The sequence below is a fragment of the Carassius gibelio genome, chromosome B4 (assembly GCF_023724105.1).
Source record: "Carassius gibelio isolate Cgi1373 ecotype wild population from Czech Republic chromosome B4, carGib1.2-hapl.c, whole genome shotgun sequence".
Lineage (NCBI taxonomy): Eukaryota > Metazoa > Chordata > Actinopteri > Cypriniformes > Cyprinidae > Carassius > Carassius gibelio.
Genome location: NC_068399.1, coordinates 27,319,269 through 27,336,840, shown reverse-complemented (window position 1 = coordinate 27,336,840; position 17,572 = coordinate 27,319,269). Strand labels below are relative to the sequence as shown.

At 36.1% G+C, this 17,572-nt stretch overlaps 1 protein-coding gene across 1 annotated transcript in view; it reads left to right on the top strand.

Moving 5' to 3' along the window:
* LOC127956855 (leucine-rich repeats and immunoglobulin-like domains protein 3) overlaps positions 1–11,781 on the top strand; it is a 19,028-nt gene extending 7,247 nt beyond the window's left edge. Inside the window, exons 4-19 of the mRNA XM_052555102.1 lie at positions 59–193; positions 1,508–1,651; positions 1,919–2,062; positions 2,195–2,338; positions 3,313–3,456; positions 3,742–3,822; positions 4,838–4,909; positions 5,018–5,089; positions 5,168–5,331; positions 6,384–6,713; positions 6,893–7,174; positions 8,055–8,513; positions 8,594–8,752; positions 9,605–9,733; positions 9,811–9,987; positions 11,281–11,781. Coding sequence (XP_052411062.1) covers positions 59–193; positions 1,508–1,651; positions 1,919–2,062; positions 2,195–2,338; positions 3,313–3,456; positions 3,742–3,822; positions 4,838–4,909; positions 5,018–5,089; positions 5,168–5,331; positions 6,384–6,713; positions 6,893–7,174; positions 8,055–8,513; positions 8,594–8,752; positions 9,605–9,733; positions 9,811–9,987; positions 11,281–11,471 — 2,827 coding nt within the window. The 3' untranslated portion in view covers positions 11,472–11,781. The remainder of the gene's footprint in view (positions 1–58; positions 194–1,507; positions 1,652–1,918; positions 2,063–2,194; positions 2,339–3,312; positions 3,457–3,741; positions 3,823–4,837; positions 4,910–5,017; positions 5,090–5,167; positions 5,332–6,383; positions 6,714–6,892; positions 7,175–8,054; positions 8,514–8,593; positions 8,753–9,604; positions 9,734–9,810; positions 9,988–11,280) is intronic.
* The last annotated feature ends 5,791 nt before the right edge of the window (positions 11,782–17,572 follow it).

Below are 17,572 nucleotides of genomic sequence, written 5' to 3'. Positions count from 1 at the left end.
ACGCTCTTCACCGGTGCGCAGATATCTGCTCTCTGAACGCCTCTTCTTGTGTTTTCAGAGCAAACAACAGGATCTCCAGGATCTCGTCAGAGCGGCTCAGTTCCCTGGTCGCACTGGAGACGCTGGACCTTAGCAACAACAATATTATGGAGGTTCGCTCCGGGGCTTTTCCTCCTCTTCCTCTGAAAAACCTGTGAGTCCTTCTTCTGTTCTCAACTGACCTGCTTTCCAGAAACCGCCAGGAGTCTCACAGCAGTGCTCACTGAGCTTTCACACTAGTTTAAGCTCTTTCAGATTAGTTTTTGCTCCGTTAGACTAGTTTAAGCTAATTTTAGACTAGTCTGTGCCCTGTTTGACTAGTTTAAGCTCTTTCAGACTAGTTTATGCTCCATTAGTCTAGTTAAAGCTCTTTCAGACGAGTTTAAGCTCTTTTAGACTATTTTATGATCTTTCAGACTAGTTTATGCTCCGTTAGTCTAGTTTAAGCTCTTTCAGATGAGTTTAAGATCTTTTAGACTATTTTAAGATCTTTCAGATTAGTTTATGCTCCGTTAGTCTAGTTTAAGCTCTTTCAGACTAGTTTAATATCCATTAGTGTAGTTTAAGCTCTTTCAGACTAGTTTGATATCTTTCAGACTAGTTTAAGCTCCATTAGTCTAGTTTAAGCTCTTTCAGACTAGTTTAAGATCCATTAGTGTAGTTTAAGCTCTTTCAGACTAGTTTGAGATCTTTCAGACTAGTTTAAGCTCCATTAGTCTAGTTTAAGCTCTTTCAGACTAGTTTAAGATCCATTAGTGTAGTTTAAGCTCTTTCAGACTAGTTTAAACTCTTTCAGACTACTTTATGCTCCATTAGTCTAGTTTAAGCTCTTTCAGACTAGTTTGAGATCTTTCAGACTAGTTTAAGCTCCATTAGTCTAGTTTAAGCTCTTTCAGACTAGTTTAAGATCCATTAGTGTAGTTTAAGCTCTTTCAGACTAGTTTGAGATCTTTCAGACTAGTTTATGCTCCATTAGTCTAGTTTAAGCTCTTTCAGACTAGTTTCAGCTTTCAGACTAGTTTAAGCTTATTTTAAGCAAGGTGTATATTAGGTTAAGCTGTTTTTGACGAGTTTGTTTTAAATTAGTTTATTAAACTTTTTTTTATTTAAGCTCTATTGAACTAGTTTAAGATTAAAAAAAATGGGTACACTTTTTTTTTGAGTAGTTTAAGCTTCACTTTTAGATTAAACTTATTTTAAAGATTAGTTTCTGCTTCTTTAGACTAATTTAAGTTAATTTTAGTTTTTTAATCTTTAAGTTGAATTTGAGGCCTTTTGGACTAGTTTAAGCAAATTTTAAACTAGTTTGGATTTTTTACACAAATTTTTTTTTTTGAGCCAAGCTTAATCTATTGTGTGACTCAGCAGAAGTAGTTTCTTGTCTGTTGATTATAGGTTTATTGTTTATTAGCAGATCTGTGAGTGTCTAGCAGATGTTTCAGCTTGTCATGCCTCTGTGTTTCTGCAGGTTGATGAATAATAACCGTATTTCCACGCTGGAGCACGGCTGCTTCAGTAACCTCTCCAACTCTCTACTGGTCTTAAAACTCAACAAAAACCGTCTGAGCTCCATCCCGCCCAAGATCTTCTCGCTGCCGCACCTGCAGCACCTGTACGTGATCTTGTTTTCAAAATCTATTTTGATCGCTACTGTAGACATCAATGTTTATATCTGAACTATAAACTTTCATCCCAGTATTTCTGTGACCCTGCAGCACAAAAACAGTCATAGGTAGCACATTTATATTTGGAGCAATAGACAACAAGCATTGAATATCACCAATGCACCAAATAAATTTTTCTTTTTGCCCAAAATCATTTATCAAAACAGCTCTAAGGCATATTTATTATTAATTATCTGTTGTGTTATGTGTGACAGAGAGCTGAGCAGGAACCGTGTGCGGCGCATCGAGGGTCTGACGTTCCACGGTCTCCACAGCCTGCTCTCGCTGAAGATCCAGAGGAACAGCATCACGCGGCTCATGGACGGCGCTTTCTGGGGTCTGAACAACATGGAAGTCCTGTGAGTCCACGGGGAACGTTTGTCTATGCGAAATAGAAATGCAGGGATTTGGCCTAGAGTGGGAACCCTGAACTATGGAACCAGTTTTCGATACCTAACCCTAGTGTGATGTGTGTGTGTGTGTGTGAGCAGGCAGCTGGAGCACAATAACCTGACGGAGGTGAGCAAAGGCTGGCTCTACGGCCTCCTGACGCTGCAGCAGCTGCTTCTGTCACACAACGCCATCAGCCGAATCAAACCAGACGCTTGGGAGTTCTGCCAGAAACTCTCCGAGCTGTGAGTCTACTTCCCTCTCACAGATACCTCTCTGTCCCATCATGCATTAGTGCAGGGCGGGACAACCTGTTGTGTTCTCCTGTCTAAAGGGCTCTAAACACTGTAGCTCATCGTTTCTTGATAGGAAGAACATCACCGATGTGTTTCTGGGAGTTAAAGTGGTTTTTAAGATTTAGAGTAGTAAAAAAGAATGTTTCAAAATCTTGAATGAAGCAAAGATTATTGGAGTGCTTTTTACAAGAACACTGCACAAAATGTAACATTTGCGTCTTGTTACTTTACAACCATCGAAACATTCTAAAATTCTTGGCAAGTAAAATTATTTTTGAAATATTGCTTAAAACACGATGAAATGTCTGCTACGGGGACAAGAAAACGAATGGTTTTCTCTTTAAATAAAGATTATTTTTCACACCCCATTGACAGATATTTGTTCTTGTTTTTAGCAAAAGCCAACACGATTTTAATCATATTTTTTGAAAACAAGACTTAGTAAGTAAATGTATATTATAGTAATAAAATATCCATGAAAACACTATTTCAGTTTCTACTACAACTTTTTGTGTCTAGTTAAATAATGTTTACTGTTTCTCTGTAATTTATTCGTGATATGCACCAGCAATTTCTAAACTAAAATTGTTTTTAAAAATCCTAAAACATTTCTTCCAGTGGTTTAACCTCTTTTAAACTAGTTTAAGCTTTTATGTAATTATTTAATATCTTAAAATGTCAGTTTTTTCAAAATCATGATCAATAATTCCGCCAGTTCAGGATTGATACAATGGATAAATAATGACATGAAAATGATTATATTTATTCTGATATATGGTATATTTATTCATTTAGCAAACATTTGCAAGTAAATTATTCAGAAGTGAAGAACTGCGATCATTTCTTCACGCCCGGTGATGTTCAAAGCGGGTTTGACTGCTGTTTTATCGACTGCTTCTCTCGATGTTGTCGTTGTCTGTCAGCGATCTGAGCTGGAACCAGTTGAGCCGTTTGGAGGAAGGCAGTTTCGTGGGACTCGGTGTCCTCGAGCAGCTCCACATCGGGAACAACCGCATCAGTTTCATCGCTGACGGAGCGTTTCGAGGCCTGGCAAACCTGCAGACGCTGTGAGTCGAGCTTCTGCATCGCTTCAATCTACATGACATGAACGAGGCGTTTCATGATGATGCTTGTAATAGAAATCAATGAGATCTTTATTTCAGTACAGTACATTCTTTCATAAAATGATCTAAATATGTGTCCCTGTGTCAAAAAAGCATAAGTAACACAGATATATTTGTAGCAATAGTATTGTATGGGTCAAAACGATAAATGTTTCTTTTATGCCAAATAAAACAATAGTGTAAATATAACAAAACTTCATTTTTCCTCTGATTTCTCTCCTTCTCCAGAGATCTGAAGTATAATGAGATCTCGTGGACCATCGAGGACATGAACGGCCCGTTCTCTGCTCTCGATCATCTGAGGAAACTGTGAGTGATCTTACGTGCTTTACAATATTATCTTATTTTCCTTTAGTGCTTTTCTATAGTATTGAGCCTCAAATGTCAACTATGCATCGGATTGGTTTCTTCAAATTATATAAAAATATGAATGGTATTAGAATGTTTTACTAAAACAATAGAACCCTTAAGATAACATGTAGAAAGTAAAATACATATCTTAAGCGTTCCAGAATAACTTAAGTGGAAGATTATGTAATTGTGGCATCCATAATTGTAATCGTGATTAGAAATTTGATTAATTGTGCGTCACTTATTTGACTAACAGAATCTGCGGGTTTGAACGAATCAAGTGAGTCAATGATGCAGTGAATCATTCATTCATTTGAGCGAATCGATTCAATAAATGATTCGATGACTCGCTCACCTGTTTCATTCCTGAATTAATTAGCCATTTTAATTAATTGAATGATTCAATGACTTCACCTTCTTGCACTTTTAGTTTCACACTGAGAGAATCATTCAAAAAAAGTGATGATAATAATAATAAATAAAATTTGTTGCTAAATCAAAATATTTCTTTCTAAAGCTACTATTTTTTTTAAATGTCTGATGCTTTTCTTATCTAACACAATAATTAATCTTTTGGGTAACTGATATTCAATTAATTTGGGATTAATAAGTGCTGGGAAATGATTAAATGCATGCAAAATTATTTATTGTTTATATTATATGTGTGTACTGTGTATATTCACAGTATAAAGACACACATACACTATATGCATTGAAAATATATATATTTACATATTTATATTCATATAATTTATACTATATATATATATATATATATATATATATATATATATATATATATATATATATATATATAATATTTTTAATGCATAAACAACATTTCTCTTAAATGTATACATGCATGTGTGTGTATTTATGTACAGAAATGTACACTTTTTTTTTTTCACCCCTAGCAATTGATTCACTTGCTCTAAACACTTTCCTGAAAACAGTTGTTTTTCTGTTCCTCCAGGTTCCTCCAAAGCAATCGGATCCGCTCGGTCACCAGGAAGTCGTTCACAGGCCTGGACACGCTGGAGCAGCTGTGAGTCTCTCTCTTTCTCTCTCTCAGATCTGAAGCGTTTGGTGATGAGGATGATGATGATGTGTGTTTATCAGCTTCCTAAACGTCTGTTCTCTCCTCACATCCCAGGGACTTGAGCAACAACGCCATCATGTCGCTTCAAGCCAACGCTTTCTCTCAGATGAAGAAGCTCACAGAGCTGTACGTACGAAGGCTGTTTCACACCGAGGCAGACGTGAAGCTGTGGTGATTATTCACGTGTCTCTCTCTCTCCGTCAGGCACCTGAACACCTCCAGTCTGCTGTGTGACTGCCAGCTCAAGTGGTTTTCTCCGTGGGTGGCCGAGCACGCTTTCCTTCCTCTGGTGAACGCCAGCTGCGCCCATCCACATCTGCTCAAGGGCAGAAGCGTCTTCGCCGTGGCCCAGGAGGAGTTTGTGTGCGGTGAGTCCACTTCTTTAAACATGTTACTCACGATTCTGTTTTACAAGCGTGAGAGTAGTGTCACAAAAGATTTCTGTTTCAAATAAAAACTGTTCTTTCTATTCATCCTGAAAAAGTAAGGTTCCAAAAAATAAAATAAATGTTTTCAACATTGATAATAATCAGAAATGTTTCTTGAGCAGTAAATCATCATATTATTCTGATTTCTGAAGATCATGTGACACTGAAGACTGGAGGAATGATGCTGAAAATACAGTGGAGCATCACAGAAATAAATTATAGTTTAACACCGATTCACACAGAAAACAGATGTTTTAGAAGTGAATAATATTTCACAATTTTATTGTATTATTTTTTTTTTTTTAATTAGAATACATTAAATATGACTTGTGTAATGTTTGCTGAAAATTCAGCATTGCATCACAGGAATAAATTGGATTTTACAATATATTCACTTAGACAACAGTTTATGTGAAGGTTAATAATATTTCAATTGTTAATGCATTTTTGGTGACTAAAAATTATTATAATTATATTATAATAAATTAAAATATTTAGAATAAATTAAAATAAAACTGGTGTAGTGGGTGCTAAAAAAAATTCAGCTTTGCATCAAAGGAATAAATTACATTTTACAATATATTCACATAGACAACAGTTTATGTGAAGGTTAATAATATTTCAATTTTTAATGCATTTTTGGTGGCTAGAAATTATTATAATAAATTAAAATATTTAGAATAAATTAAAATAAAACTGGTGTAGTGGGTGCTAAAAAAAATTCAGCTTTGCATCAAAGGAATAAATTACATTTTACAATATATTCACATAGTCAACAGTTATTTTAAATTGTAATACATTTTTCACAGTATTACTGTTTTTACTGTATTTTTAATTAAAAAAATGCAGCCTCTGTGAGTAAAAGAGTCTTCTTTCAGAAACATTTTAAATGGTAGTATATGTAAATTTTTAAAACTGAACCTAAACTGAAATTGAATTGAGAAACAAAACATAATAAGATGATGAATATTTGATGTTTTTGTGCCTGGCAGATGATTTCCCCAAACCCCAGATCACGGTTCAGCCCGAGACACAATCAGCCATCAAAGACAGCAACGTGACGTTCGTCTGCTCTGCGGCCAGCTCCAGCGACTCCCCGATGACCTTCGCCTGGAAGAAAGACAACGAGATCCTGAACGACGCTGAGATCCACAACCAGGCTCACCTGCGCTCTCAGGCCGGAGAGGTCAGCGAGGTCACCGAGTACACCACCACACTGCAGCTGCGCCACGTGGAGTTCACTAGTGAGGGCAGATACCAGTGCGTCATCTCCAACCACTTCGGCTCCTCGTACTCCACCAAAGCCAAGCTCACCGTCCACAGTAAGAGATCGGATCGACTCTTTCACACAATCACACTGCAGAAAAATGATTTTTAATGTATTTAAACATTCCTGAATCAAGATGCATAAAACTGTCCCAAATGGATTATGGGGGTTAGTTGCAAAGTTGTATTTCCTTTAGTTTGTGAAAGCGATTTCTAATCTGTTTTTCCCTCGCAGTGCTGCCGTTCTTCACCAAGAAGCCGATGGACCTGACGATCCGCGCCGGAGCCACCGCGCGTCTGGAGTGTGCTGCTAGCGGACACCCGTCTCCTCAGATCGCCTGGCAGAAGGACGGAGGAACAGACTTCCCTGCGGCCCGCGAGCGACGGATGCACGTCATGCCCAGAGACGACGTGTTCTTCATCGTGGACGTGAAGACGGAGGACATCGGCGTCTACAGCTGCACTGCACAGAACACCGCCGGCTCCGTCTCTGCTAACGCTACGCTAACGGTGCTGGGTAAGAGTTAGCATGTGCTCGGCAGAAATTATCATTCTGAAAGAGTGACACTAAACCAAACCGAAATTAAAGATTTAATTTAGCTAACAACTGAAGTATATATTTAAGCCAAAAAAAAAAGAATATATTATAAATATAACAATTATATTCACATTTATTTAAACAACATTTATTAAATAATCAATTCTTACCTATAAAATATTTAAATAGCATAAAGCAGATTTTCTGTCAACTTTTTCATTTTTGAAATGTAATATATATATATATATATATATATATATATATATATATACACGTATTAATTACTTAATTTTAGAATTTTAATTTATATATATATATATATATATATATATATATATATATATATATATTATTGAAATATATTTAAATATACATAATTAAATCATTAGAAATTAAATGTATATATTTAAATAATTTGAAAAATGTTAAGCCAGTTTTTCTATCAACTTTTTAATTACCTAATCTTAGAATTTTAATATATATATTTAAAACATTTTTCTTTTTTTGTACTTCCCTCCTATATGTCTGTGGTGTCTTCAAATGCATGCATAAAATATTTTGGTCTTTTTTGTGTATTGTATTATTATTATTATTATTATTATTATATAGTGATATGTCACACTCGATTAAAAACCACATTTATTGTCTGAATTTTATGAAAAAAAATCTATTTTACCTAATAAAAGTGAGAAAGCTTATTATTAGATGAGAGGAGCTACAAATCATGTGTAGTGCAGCTTTATTCACGCATTAGCTTCATCGAAATTGTGGGAATTTCAGTTCTAGATGAAATCGTTGCTTGTGTACTTTGACTGCTTCAGTGTGCAAGGTTTTTCTGAAACGTCCCGTTCTTCCGCAGAGACGCCGTCGTTCCTGCGTCCGCTGCTGGACCGTGTGGTGGTGAAGGGCGAGACCGCGGTGCTGCAGTGCATCGCTGGAGGAAGTCCTCCGCCTCGACTCAACTGGACCAAAGACCACAGTCCGCTGCAGACGACCGAGAGACACTTCTTCGCCGCCGCGAACCAGCTGCTGATCATCGTGGACGCCGCGGACGGAGACGCAGGGACCTACACCTGCGAGATGTCCAACCCGCTGGGCACGGAGCGAGGGAACCTGCGTCTGGCCGTCCTGCCCAACCCAAACTGTGAGTCTGGGCCGGCGTCCGGCGGGGCTCTGGGGCCGGAGGAGGACGGCTGGACCACGGTGGGCATCGTGATCATCGCTGTGGTGTGCTGCGTGGTGGGAACCTCTCTGGTGTGGGTCGTGATCATCTATCACACGCGCCGACGCAACGAGGACTGCAGCGTCACCAACACAGGTGAACAACTACACCATCCTGCTTTTACTGAAGCTAAAGTGACCTGATGCCACTTACCCTTCTGTCTCTCTGGTGTTTAGATGAGACGAATCTCCCGGCGGACATCCCGAGCTACCTGTCGTCTCAGGGAACGCTAGCGGAGCGTCAGGACGGATACATGACGTCTGAGAGCGGCGGCAGCCATCCGTACATCAGCTCCTCCATCGGGGGGCTTTACATGCCGCCTAAAGACATTAACGGTAAGACGTCTTTAAATGCACTGTAAAAAATACACGTATGGAAAATTTACAGTAAAAAAAAGTTATTTACTGCAAGAAAATACAGTGTAGATGAACTCTTATAGTGTTATAGCAAATTACTAAATTACAGGATTTTACTTTAATAATATACTGAGTAGCCTTATTATAGTCAACCAAAACAAAAAGATTATTGCTTCAAATTTCATTATTTAACTATTTTATTTCATGTAGTTGCTAAAGCAACATTTCAGATTTTTTTATTTTTGTAACTAAACTAAAATAACTATAACTAATCACTAAAGCTAAATAAAAAGAGACATGTATATATTTTATTTATTTTTATTAAATTTGTTTTACTTAAAATAACAAAAAAAAATAACAAAAACAGGTAACAAAGTTTCTATAAACCATATTTAAAAAAATAATAATAATATGGCTAAAACCAAACAAGATTTCTCAAATGAACTAAAATGAAAATATAACAACTATTAATACTGAAAATATTAATAAATCTATTATGGTATCTCAGTTCCTGATACATAAAACTATATACATAACTAACGAGAAAAAACGTGATGAAAAATCATTAAATGTAACTTCCACTTCAAAAAGTTTTACAGTACATTGATTTACTGTAAAATTTTATGAAATGGCTCATTACAGATTTATTTGTTGTCATATATATATATATTTATATAAAGGGAACAGAAGAGTTACAGTTTTTCGTTGTAAATTACAAGATGATTTTGCCGTTAGAAAACATTTCCTGCTGGATTAATTGCAGTTTTTCACTGTATATGACGTGGGAGATTTGTTACTGTAGTATTTATTAAACCATTTCTGGTCTCGTAGGCCTCTGCCAGCTGGACACAGGAAGTGAGGTGGACATGGAGGCGGCGATCGACCCCCTGCTGTGCCGTTATCACGGACCGATGAGACGGAGCAAGCGCTACAGCCCTGATCTGACCGACTCCTTCAGCGGTGAGAGACACAGACACACACTGGACACTCGTCTGTGTCTGCGTGGGTTAATCCTGACCTCTTCTTCTCTCGTGCAGCGTCAGAGCAGCGGACCTTCGGAGCCACTTCCTCCTGCGGCAGGAAGTGTGAGTTCTACACCTGCGGCTCCGCCCCCGAGTCCTTCGATCACATGATGATGCAGCTGGGAGACACTTCCTGTGCGGAGGACTGTGAGAGAGGAGAGAGTGTCCTGGGCTCCTCGGGGTCATATATGGGTGAGTCTGAGATCTGTATCATGCTCACTTCACATTTATCAACAGGAAACACGAGCAGTAATCATGAGAATGCTTTAAAATAACACACATGTGCTTTACATTCACGTGACCGTACAGTCACAAACAAACATAGAAAAAAATATATATTTTTTTTATTAAACCAATAAACCTTGAATTTTTATTTTGTACAAATTAACAGCAATAAGCTATAAAGCCATAAAATATTTTTGTAATGAAAAAAATATATATATATTTTTTACAATATTTATTTATAAATTAAATTATATATATATATATATATATATATATATATATATATATATATATATATATATATATATATATATATAAACTTTTTCATCTAGTTGCTATGTAAATATTGTGTTTAGTTGTGAGTTGTTTTACTAATAACTAAAAACATAAAAATTATTGAAGATATTAATGCAATGTTATAGTGACATATTTTTTCATCTAGTTGCCTTTTTTGTAACTTATTTTACTAAAATAAAAATATTTATTTTTATTAAACCAATAAACCTTTAATTTTTATTTTTTATAAATTAACAGCAATAAGCTACAAAACCATAAAATATTTTTATAATGAAAAATAATATTTTAAATAATATATTTATAATTTTGTACAATATTTATTTATAAATGAAATATAAAATTACTTTTTTCATCTAGTTGCCATGTAAATATTTTTAGTTGTGAGTTTTTACTAAAATAAAAACTGAATAGAAAAAAAAAAAATGACAAACAACTGAGTCATTAAAATTAAAATAGAAACAAATTTAAAATAATAAAGCAATGTTATTGTAACAGATTTTTTCATCTAGTTGCCTTTTTGTAACTTGTTTTGCTAAAATAAAACTAAAGCTAAATAAAAAAAAACTATATAGCAAAACGAATTAAAAAAATAATGCAACTTCTAATGTATTTATTAATCTTAGTGTTCATTTCAGCATTCACTAATACAATAATTAATCAATCCCTGCTGAACACATACGTTTCAGTGTTTTCACTGTTATACACTAGGGGGCGCTATTACACATCTCCTGAACGAGTCTAGAATCACTCGATCAAAAACACAGACGAGGAAGACACAGAAACTCATATGTAAGCGTATGCATATGAAAAATAATGCGATCGTCAACACTAACCGCATATAACTGTCTGAAGTTAACGAGTGAAATGTGGCTCTAGAAAGTGTGCAAGCTTTGAAAGAACTGATGGAAACCATCTACTGCAGCTTTGATAATATTGTTTATTATGATGTGCTTGTGATCTCAGGGACGTTTGGGAAAGCGGCGTGGCGTCCGCCGCAGGAGCTCTGCGCTCATAACGCCGTCATTCTTCACGAGAATCCGTACGCAGCGCTTCACGCCGACTCGGACCTGGACTCGGAGCAGGCTAGCGTTTACGAGCAGCCGTTTCATCACGGGACGATAGAGAGCTTTCCCACGTCACCGCTGGGCTCCTAGCGCTTCCACACGAGGACCACCAAAACCCAGAACCCCTCTACCTCAAGAAAGGAGCTGCGACTGAATGTAAATGACACGATTGTACAGAAAAACAGAGTATATGCATTTTATACCAAATTATATTTTGTAAATTAATAGTGTAAATATTTTTCCTACTCTTTTCCTGTAAATGTACGCCTGAGTCAGATATATGCAACGCATCGAGGGCTAGTTAATGATGTTTATGATGTTTATTCCGCTTTGGCTTTTGCTTTGAATAAAGCACCATTTGCACAAACTAGTACACAATAAACATTCCCGTGAGCTGCTACATGTGAACGCTTGCGTCATGTTTATACGCTTCAGTTTTGATGGTTCTTCATTGGAGCAGGTTTGGAGAAATATAGCACAGCATCAGTGTGTCATCAATGGATGCTCTGCAGTGAATGGGTGCCGTCGGCCGATAAAAACATCACAATAATCCAAAGCACTCCAGTCCATCAGGGAACATCTGGAGAAGACAAAAGATGAAATCAGTTGAGGCGTCTCATCACAATCTTCTTTAGAAACTGACAATTCAAGTTTTAAAGTCAACATGAAACCGCTTTTGCAACTTGTAAATGTATTTCTGAGTGAAACCAGTGTTTGGCAATATTCGCTCTAGTTTAAACGAGGTCATGGGTTCGATTCCCAGGAAATACTCTCGATTAGATTTATTATACCTTGACTTCATGACATCGTGGTTTTTTGTTTGTTTGTTTTTTAGTATTAATGAAATACTAATACTTAAATTTTAGAATCTGTTTTTATGCTTGAATTTTAATCGACAGTTTTTGTAAAAAATCTATAAAATTTTAATTTAAAAAAATTGCGTGTTCATTTTTTTTTTTTTTTTTTTGCATTTAATTTTTATTTAATTTTATTTTTACTTTTATTTTATTATTATAATTAATTAAATTTTATTTATTTTAAGTATTCATTTAAGTTAAATAAAAAAAATTAAAATGTTGCCTTGGGAGCTAGTAGAAATTATTTTTACATTGAAGTAAAAACGGTTTTATTGTAGTTTTAAAAGCCACTAAACACGAAAGCAGCGTGTTGATCAAAGCGTTTCGAGTCGAGAAGCGTTTCGTTTCAACCGCAGCTTTGTCAAAAAAAAAAAAAACCTGAGAATGACTGGAATTCTTTGATTTTGGCTCCAGTGAAGGCAGACAGGAAATCAACTATTTCTCAGACCACCGGCGGATTCTCCCTGATCCTGCGCCGGCCGAGGAGCGTCTGAACGTGACCCCAGCGCTGGATCGGCTGACCTCAGATCTGCTGAAGCACAGAGTTTACCTCCCACTCCGTGACTAAAGCACAGCTAATGGATTTCACATGCCTGTCTCTTATCTCCACTTAGAGCCGATTGGTCCTCATTGTTGCCAGATGTTACAGCGGTGACGCAGATGTTGAGATAATCGATGACCGGCCGAGTCGTTTAGCTCTCATCTCTGCCGAGAGATCTGATCTGGTTCCGTCAGAGGATGCTTTCTTATTGCACTGAAAATCTTCATCCATCGATGTAAACCAGATGTTCTTTATGAATGGCTCATTGAATTGTTGACTAATAAGCAAAAACTTCAATATTGACAATATAACTGGTGATTTTCTGAGAAGGACAAACCAGTCTGAACTTGAACGCTTTGACCAGATAGTGATAGTTTAACACGACTAATGACGCTGGAGCTGAGGATCCGGTGTTAATGCTTGAATGTGTCTGTGTTTAGACTGTGTGCAGTGAGACGAGAGCGTTTCGACTCCAGGTGCTTTCCACTCCTCCAGCTGAGACGACTTCTCATTCTTCCTCTGTATGTGCGGAGAGAAGGAGAGAAGGAGAGAGATGTAGGTTCAGAGTGGTTCTGCTTCACTGGAGGCACCTAACACAACGTTTGTTTTCAAACAGAGTTCATGAACACGCCCTCTGTCTGCTATTGGTCAGACCTCATCATAGCTCCGCCTCCATACTCAAAACCAGCTCAGCTTTAATGTTGGGAGTATTTTAATATGTAAATCATCCACATGAATACAGCTGGAATGCAGGACGATGATGTTGACCATAAGTGAGTGGAGATGGAGTTTTATGGCAATAGAAACGGACTTGACCCAGGGAACAAATTTAGGTTATAAAAATGTTGTGGGAACATTGATTTGACGTGTTTCTAAAACATTACAATGTCCAGTTTTCATATCAGGTTTAGAATGTTATTTAAATGTTGCTAAAATCTTTAAATATATATATATATATATATATATATATATATATATATATATATATATATATATATATATATATATATATATATATATATATATATTTTTTTTTTTTGTTTTGTTTTTGTTTCTTGTTTATGTGAATATTAAAGAAACATTCCATTTCATCATTTTGAAACCATTCAGAGAATGTTACATTTGAATGTTGTCTGAACATTCTAAAACATTTAGCAACATTTAAAAAACATTCGATGAACGTCTAACTATTTTCAAGAAAGGAAACATTCGATGAACCATATATAAATAATGTTTGTTTATCTTAACATTATTAAAGGCCAGATAGTTCCCCAGCTAAATGTCTTAACATTTAATTAAAATTATAAAAACGTTATTTCCAAATGCTCTCTGTTTTTAAAATGTTATATTAGAACACTGGATGTCTAGAGAATGTTGAGCTTATAACGGTTTCTCAATGTTATGAGAACGTATATCAAATATGAATGAGTTTACAAAAATAAGAACGTTATGTCCTAACATTTCTATCAATCTTCTGAAGAGCATCTCTATTAGCTGTAGGTTGTCTGAAATGAAGCCATGCACACTGACATCAGGTGTGGTCGTGGAGATCATGTTTTCATGAACACACAACACTCTCCCGCTGCAGATCGTACGGTGATGTTATCCCCAGATCCACGGCCCACCCAGAAGAGTCGCTCAAGAGGTTTTTATGGGCTCACAGTCGTTCCTCTGTTGGTTTATCGGAGCTCGGCCAACTCACATATACTGTCACACGCAGCAGATTCTCTCCCGCTTCCAAGCCAAATTAGCACCATCCAAGAAGAAATCAGACTCCAGAAATAAAAGAGTCAGTATGTAGTTGATTTGAGCTGCCGTCGCACTGGCTCTCAGAACAAAGATCTGCTGATGTTTTCCAGACACTCTGGAACGAAGCTCCATCATCTCAGATTCAGAAACACACAGACAATCATCAGAGACCTTCAGAACTGATGCTGATTTCAACTAGAAAACTCCAAATCCCAAATAAACGTTCTCTGGGAATCTTCCCCTCCTCTTGGAATAGGTTTATCGACCATATAATACCTTCATGAACTAATGTTTTTTTTTTTTTTTTATGTTCATCTTGATATTTTTTATTTTTAGTATTCAGATTTTTTTCCTATGGTACATTAATGATTTCATCTTAAATTTTTATACATTTACCGTACTTGTGATATTTTTCTAGAAAAGTATACTTTTTCATCCTATTTCACGATACTTTTATTTTTTATACTTCTGATATATCAATAATTTATGATATATGTTTTAATATCTTTTATAATGCTTTTATATATTTAGATATATTTTTATGGTTTTGTTATTTATATTTTAAATTGCCTGGTTTATTACACCTTACTATATATATATTTTTTTTCTTTTAGAGCTTGAAATTCCCTTCCATTCAAGCATTCAGCTGAACATTTTATGAGGTGAATTATGTATTTTAGAGAGACTGAAGGTTCATTGATCAGTGTGTTTTAGGAAAGAGTGCATCGGATGACATGTGAGCACCTGGTTTAGTGTGTGTGTGTGTGTGTGTGTGTGATGTTCCTGCAGAGGCTGAATGACTGTTATTACACTAATGGCTTGGTAATGTTGGTTTTCCGGACTCGTGTGATTGTTGCCAAACCTGCAGCTCTCACACAGGTGGAAGATTCACTCTCTAACAGCACTAAAGCTCCTTTCACATCAGTGTGTCTTTACATAAACGGACTATAATACAGCTACACGGGACAGGTAGCCCAAAAATGCCCAGTTTCTCACCTAGATGTCATTCCAAACCTGTAAGATTTCTACTGAACACAAAAGAAAATATTTTGAGGAATGTTAGGAATCAGACGGTAGCCAGTAATATCCACAGGTTTGTGTGTGGTTTTTTTTTTTTTTTTACCATACTATGGAAGCCACACTCTCTCTCTCTCTCTCTCACACACACACACACAATGCTCTTGGTGTGTTTTAAGGCCCAGATGGTTCTTCAAGTCTGTGAGCTGCTGCACTTCAAACACTGTAATTAACAATCACACGTGCAGAACACATGCACACACACACACACACACACACACACACACACACTCAACGAACAGACACTGACAACACTTCACTAATCAACTGTTAAAGGAACATTCCATTTCATCATTTTGAAACCGTTCAGAGAATGTTACATTTGAATGTTGTCTGAAGATTCTAAAACGTGTAGCAACATTTAAAAAACATTCGATGAACGTCTAACTATAACTTTACAGATTAAAAAAAACCTGGATGAATCATGTATAAATAATGTTTTGTTGTTGTTGTTGTTTTTGTTAATGTTTCAAGGACATTAATAAAATTCAGATAATTCCCCAGCTAAAAAAAAAATTCTGAATGTTCAAACATCCTTTAATTTTTTTCTTGGTTTTATCAACATTATGGGAACATGCAAACAATATGGAAATGTTATTTATGAATGTTTAAAAAAAATGTTACACAGATTTTGAATGAGCTGCTAGAAGAACATTTGTTCATAACTTTAAAGAGAACGTCCCCTGTGAGCTGGACACGTCAACCTAACATTACTAGAAACATCGAACGAACTCAGTGATGATGTGCTCAATGTGCTTCAGTTCGGTCTTGTGTAAGAAGTGTGGGCGAGTTTTGATCTGCATCAGATCTGATCTCATCACGAGTTTAGACGCTTCTTCTTCAGTCTGTCTCGGTTTAAATCCTCTCCTCGTTCACAAACCATCTGAACTCGCACACATCTGTGTTCTCCATCAGAGGTGGATTGTGGGGCTTCAGAGGGGCTCGAGGAGACAGAGGAACCGTGAAAACATTCAAGAGACAGGCCAGAGAAAATAATTCGCAATCAGCGCTCATGTGGAGACAAACATCATCGTCCTCTGCTGAGACGTTCTCAGAGTCAGCCAAAAAATTAAACTGGATTTCTGTGTGGAGTTTTTGCTGTGGATGTCTCTGGCAGACTGAAGCTTCTTCTGCCCAAAATAAACACATGCTGCGCCGCCAGACGCCTGCTGACGCTCGGCTCTAATTGGCTGCAAATCAGAGGCTCCGCCTCCGCGCAACGAGCAGCCAATCACAGCGCTCTGCCTGAAAGCACACAAAACCATGAACAAAACACACTTGTGATCTCTGATGTTGAGTGAAAACTGCTGGTGAGTGAGAATAAGAGTCTAATACTGCATTCAGAACAGACACAGGTTTATGAACTTGACGATTAATATGACACGCTCTTGCTGGCGAATGTGAAGAACAAAGAGGCTTTAATGTGAAAACAAAAATGTTCAATTTGCGCCACCTAGCGGAAACGACGATTGCGTTGGACCGTGGTCACAATAGAAAAGTCTTTTTTTATTGTATAAATAAACTATTATTTGAAATAATAATATATACATATCCAAAAATATTTATAAGTAAATATATAATATAGTTATACATTAAAAGAAACGTGTATATATATATATATACATGGTAAAACAAAAATATATTAAAATAAATGTGTGTGCTTTTCTTATGTATAAATACATTCATTAAATATTAAATTAATGATTTACTTATTATTTAAATAACTACATACATTTTTATATCGAATATATATTTATGATATCAATATTAATAAAAATATCAGGCATAGGACATGAAAGATAATTGAATAAAAACTATGTATATTTAAAAAAAAAAAGAATAAATGCATTCATTCTTCACATATATAATCATATAAAGGAATCTTTTGATAAAATACACAAAACTAATGTGTGTATAAATGAAATAAAAAATACATTGATGCATTTAGCAGACGCTTTTATCCAAAG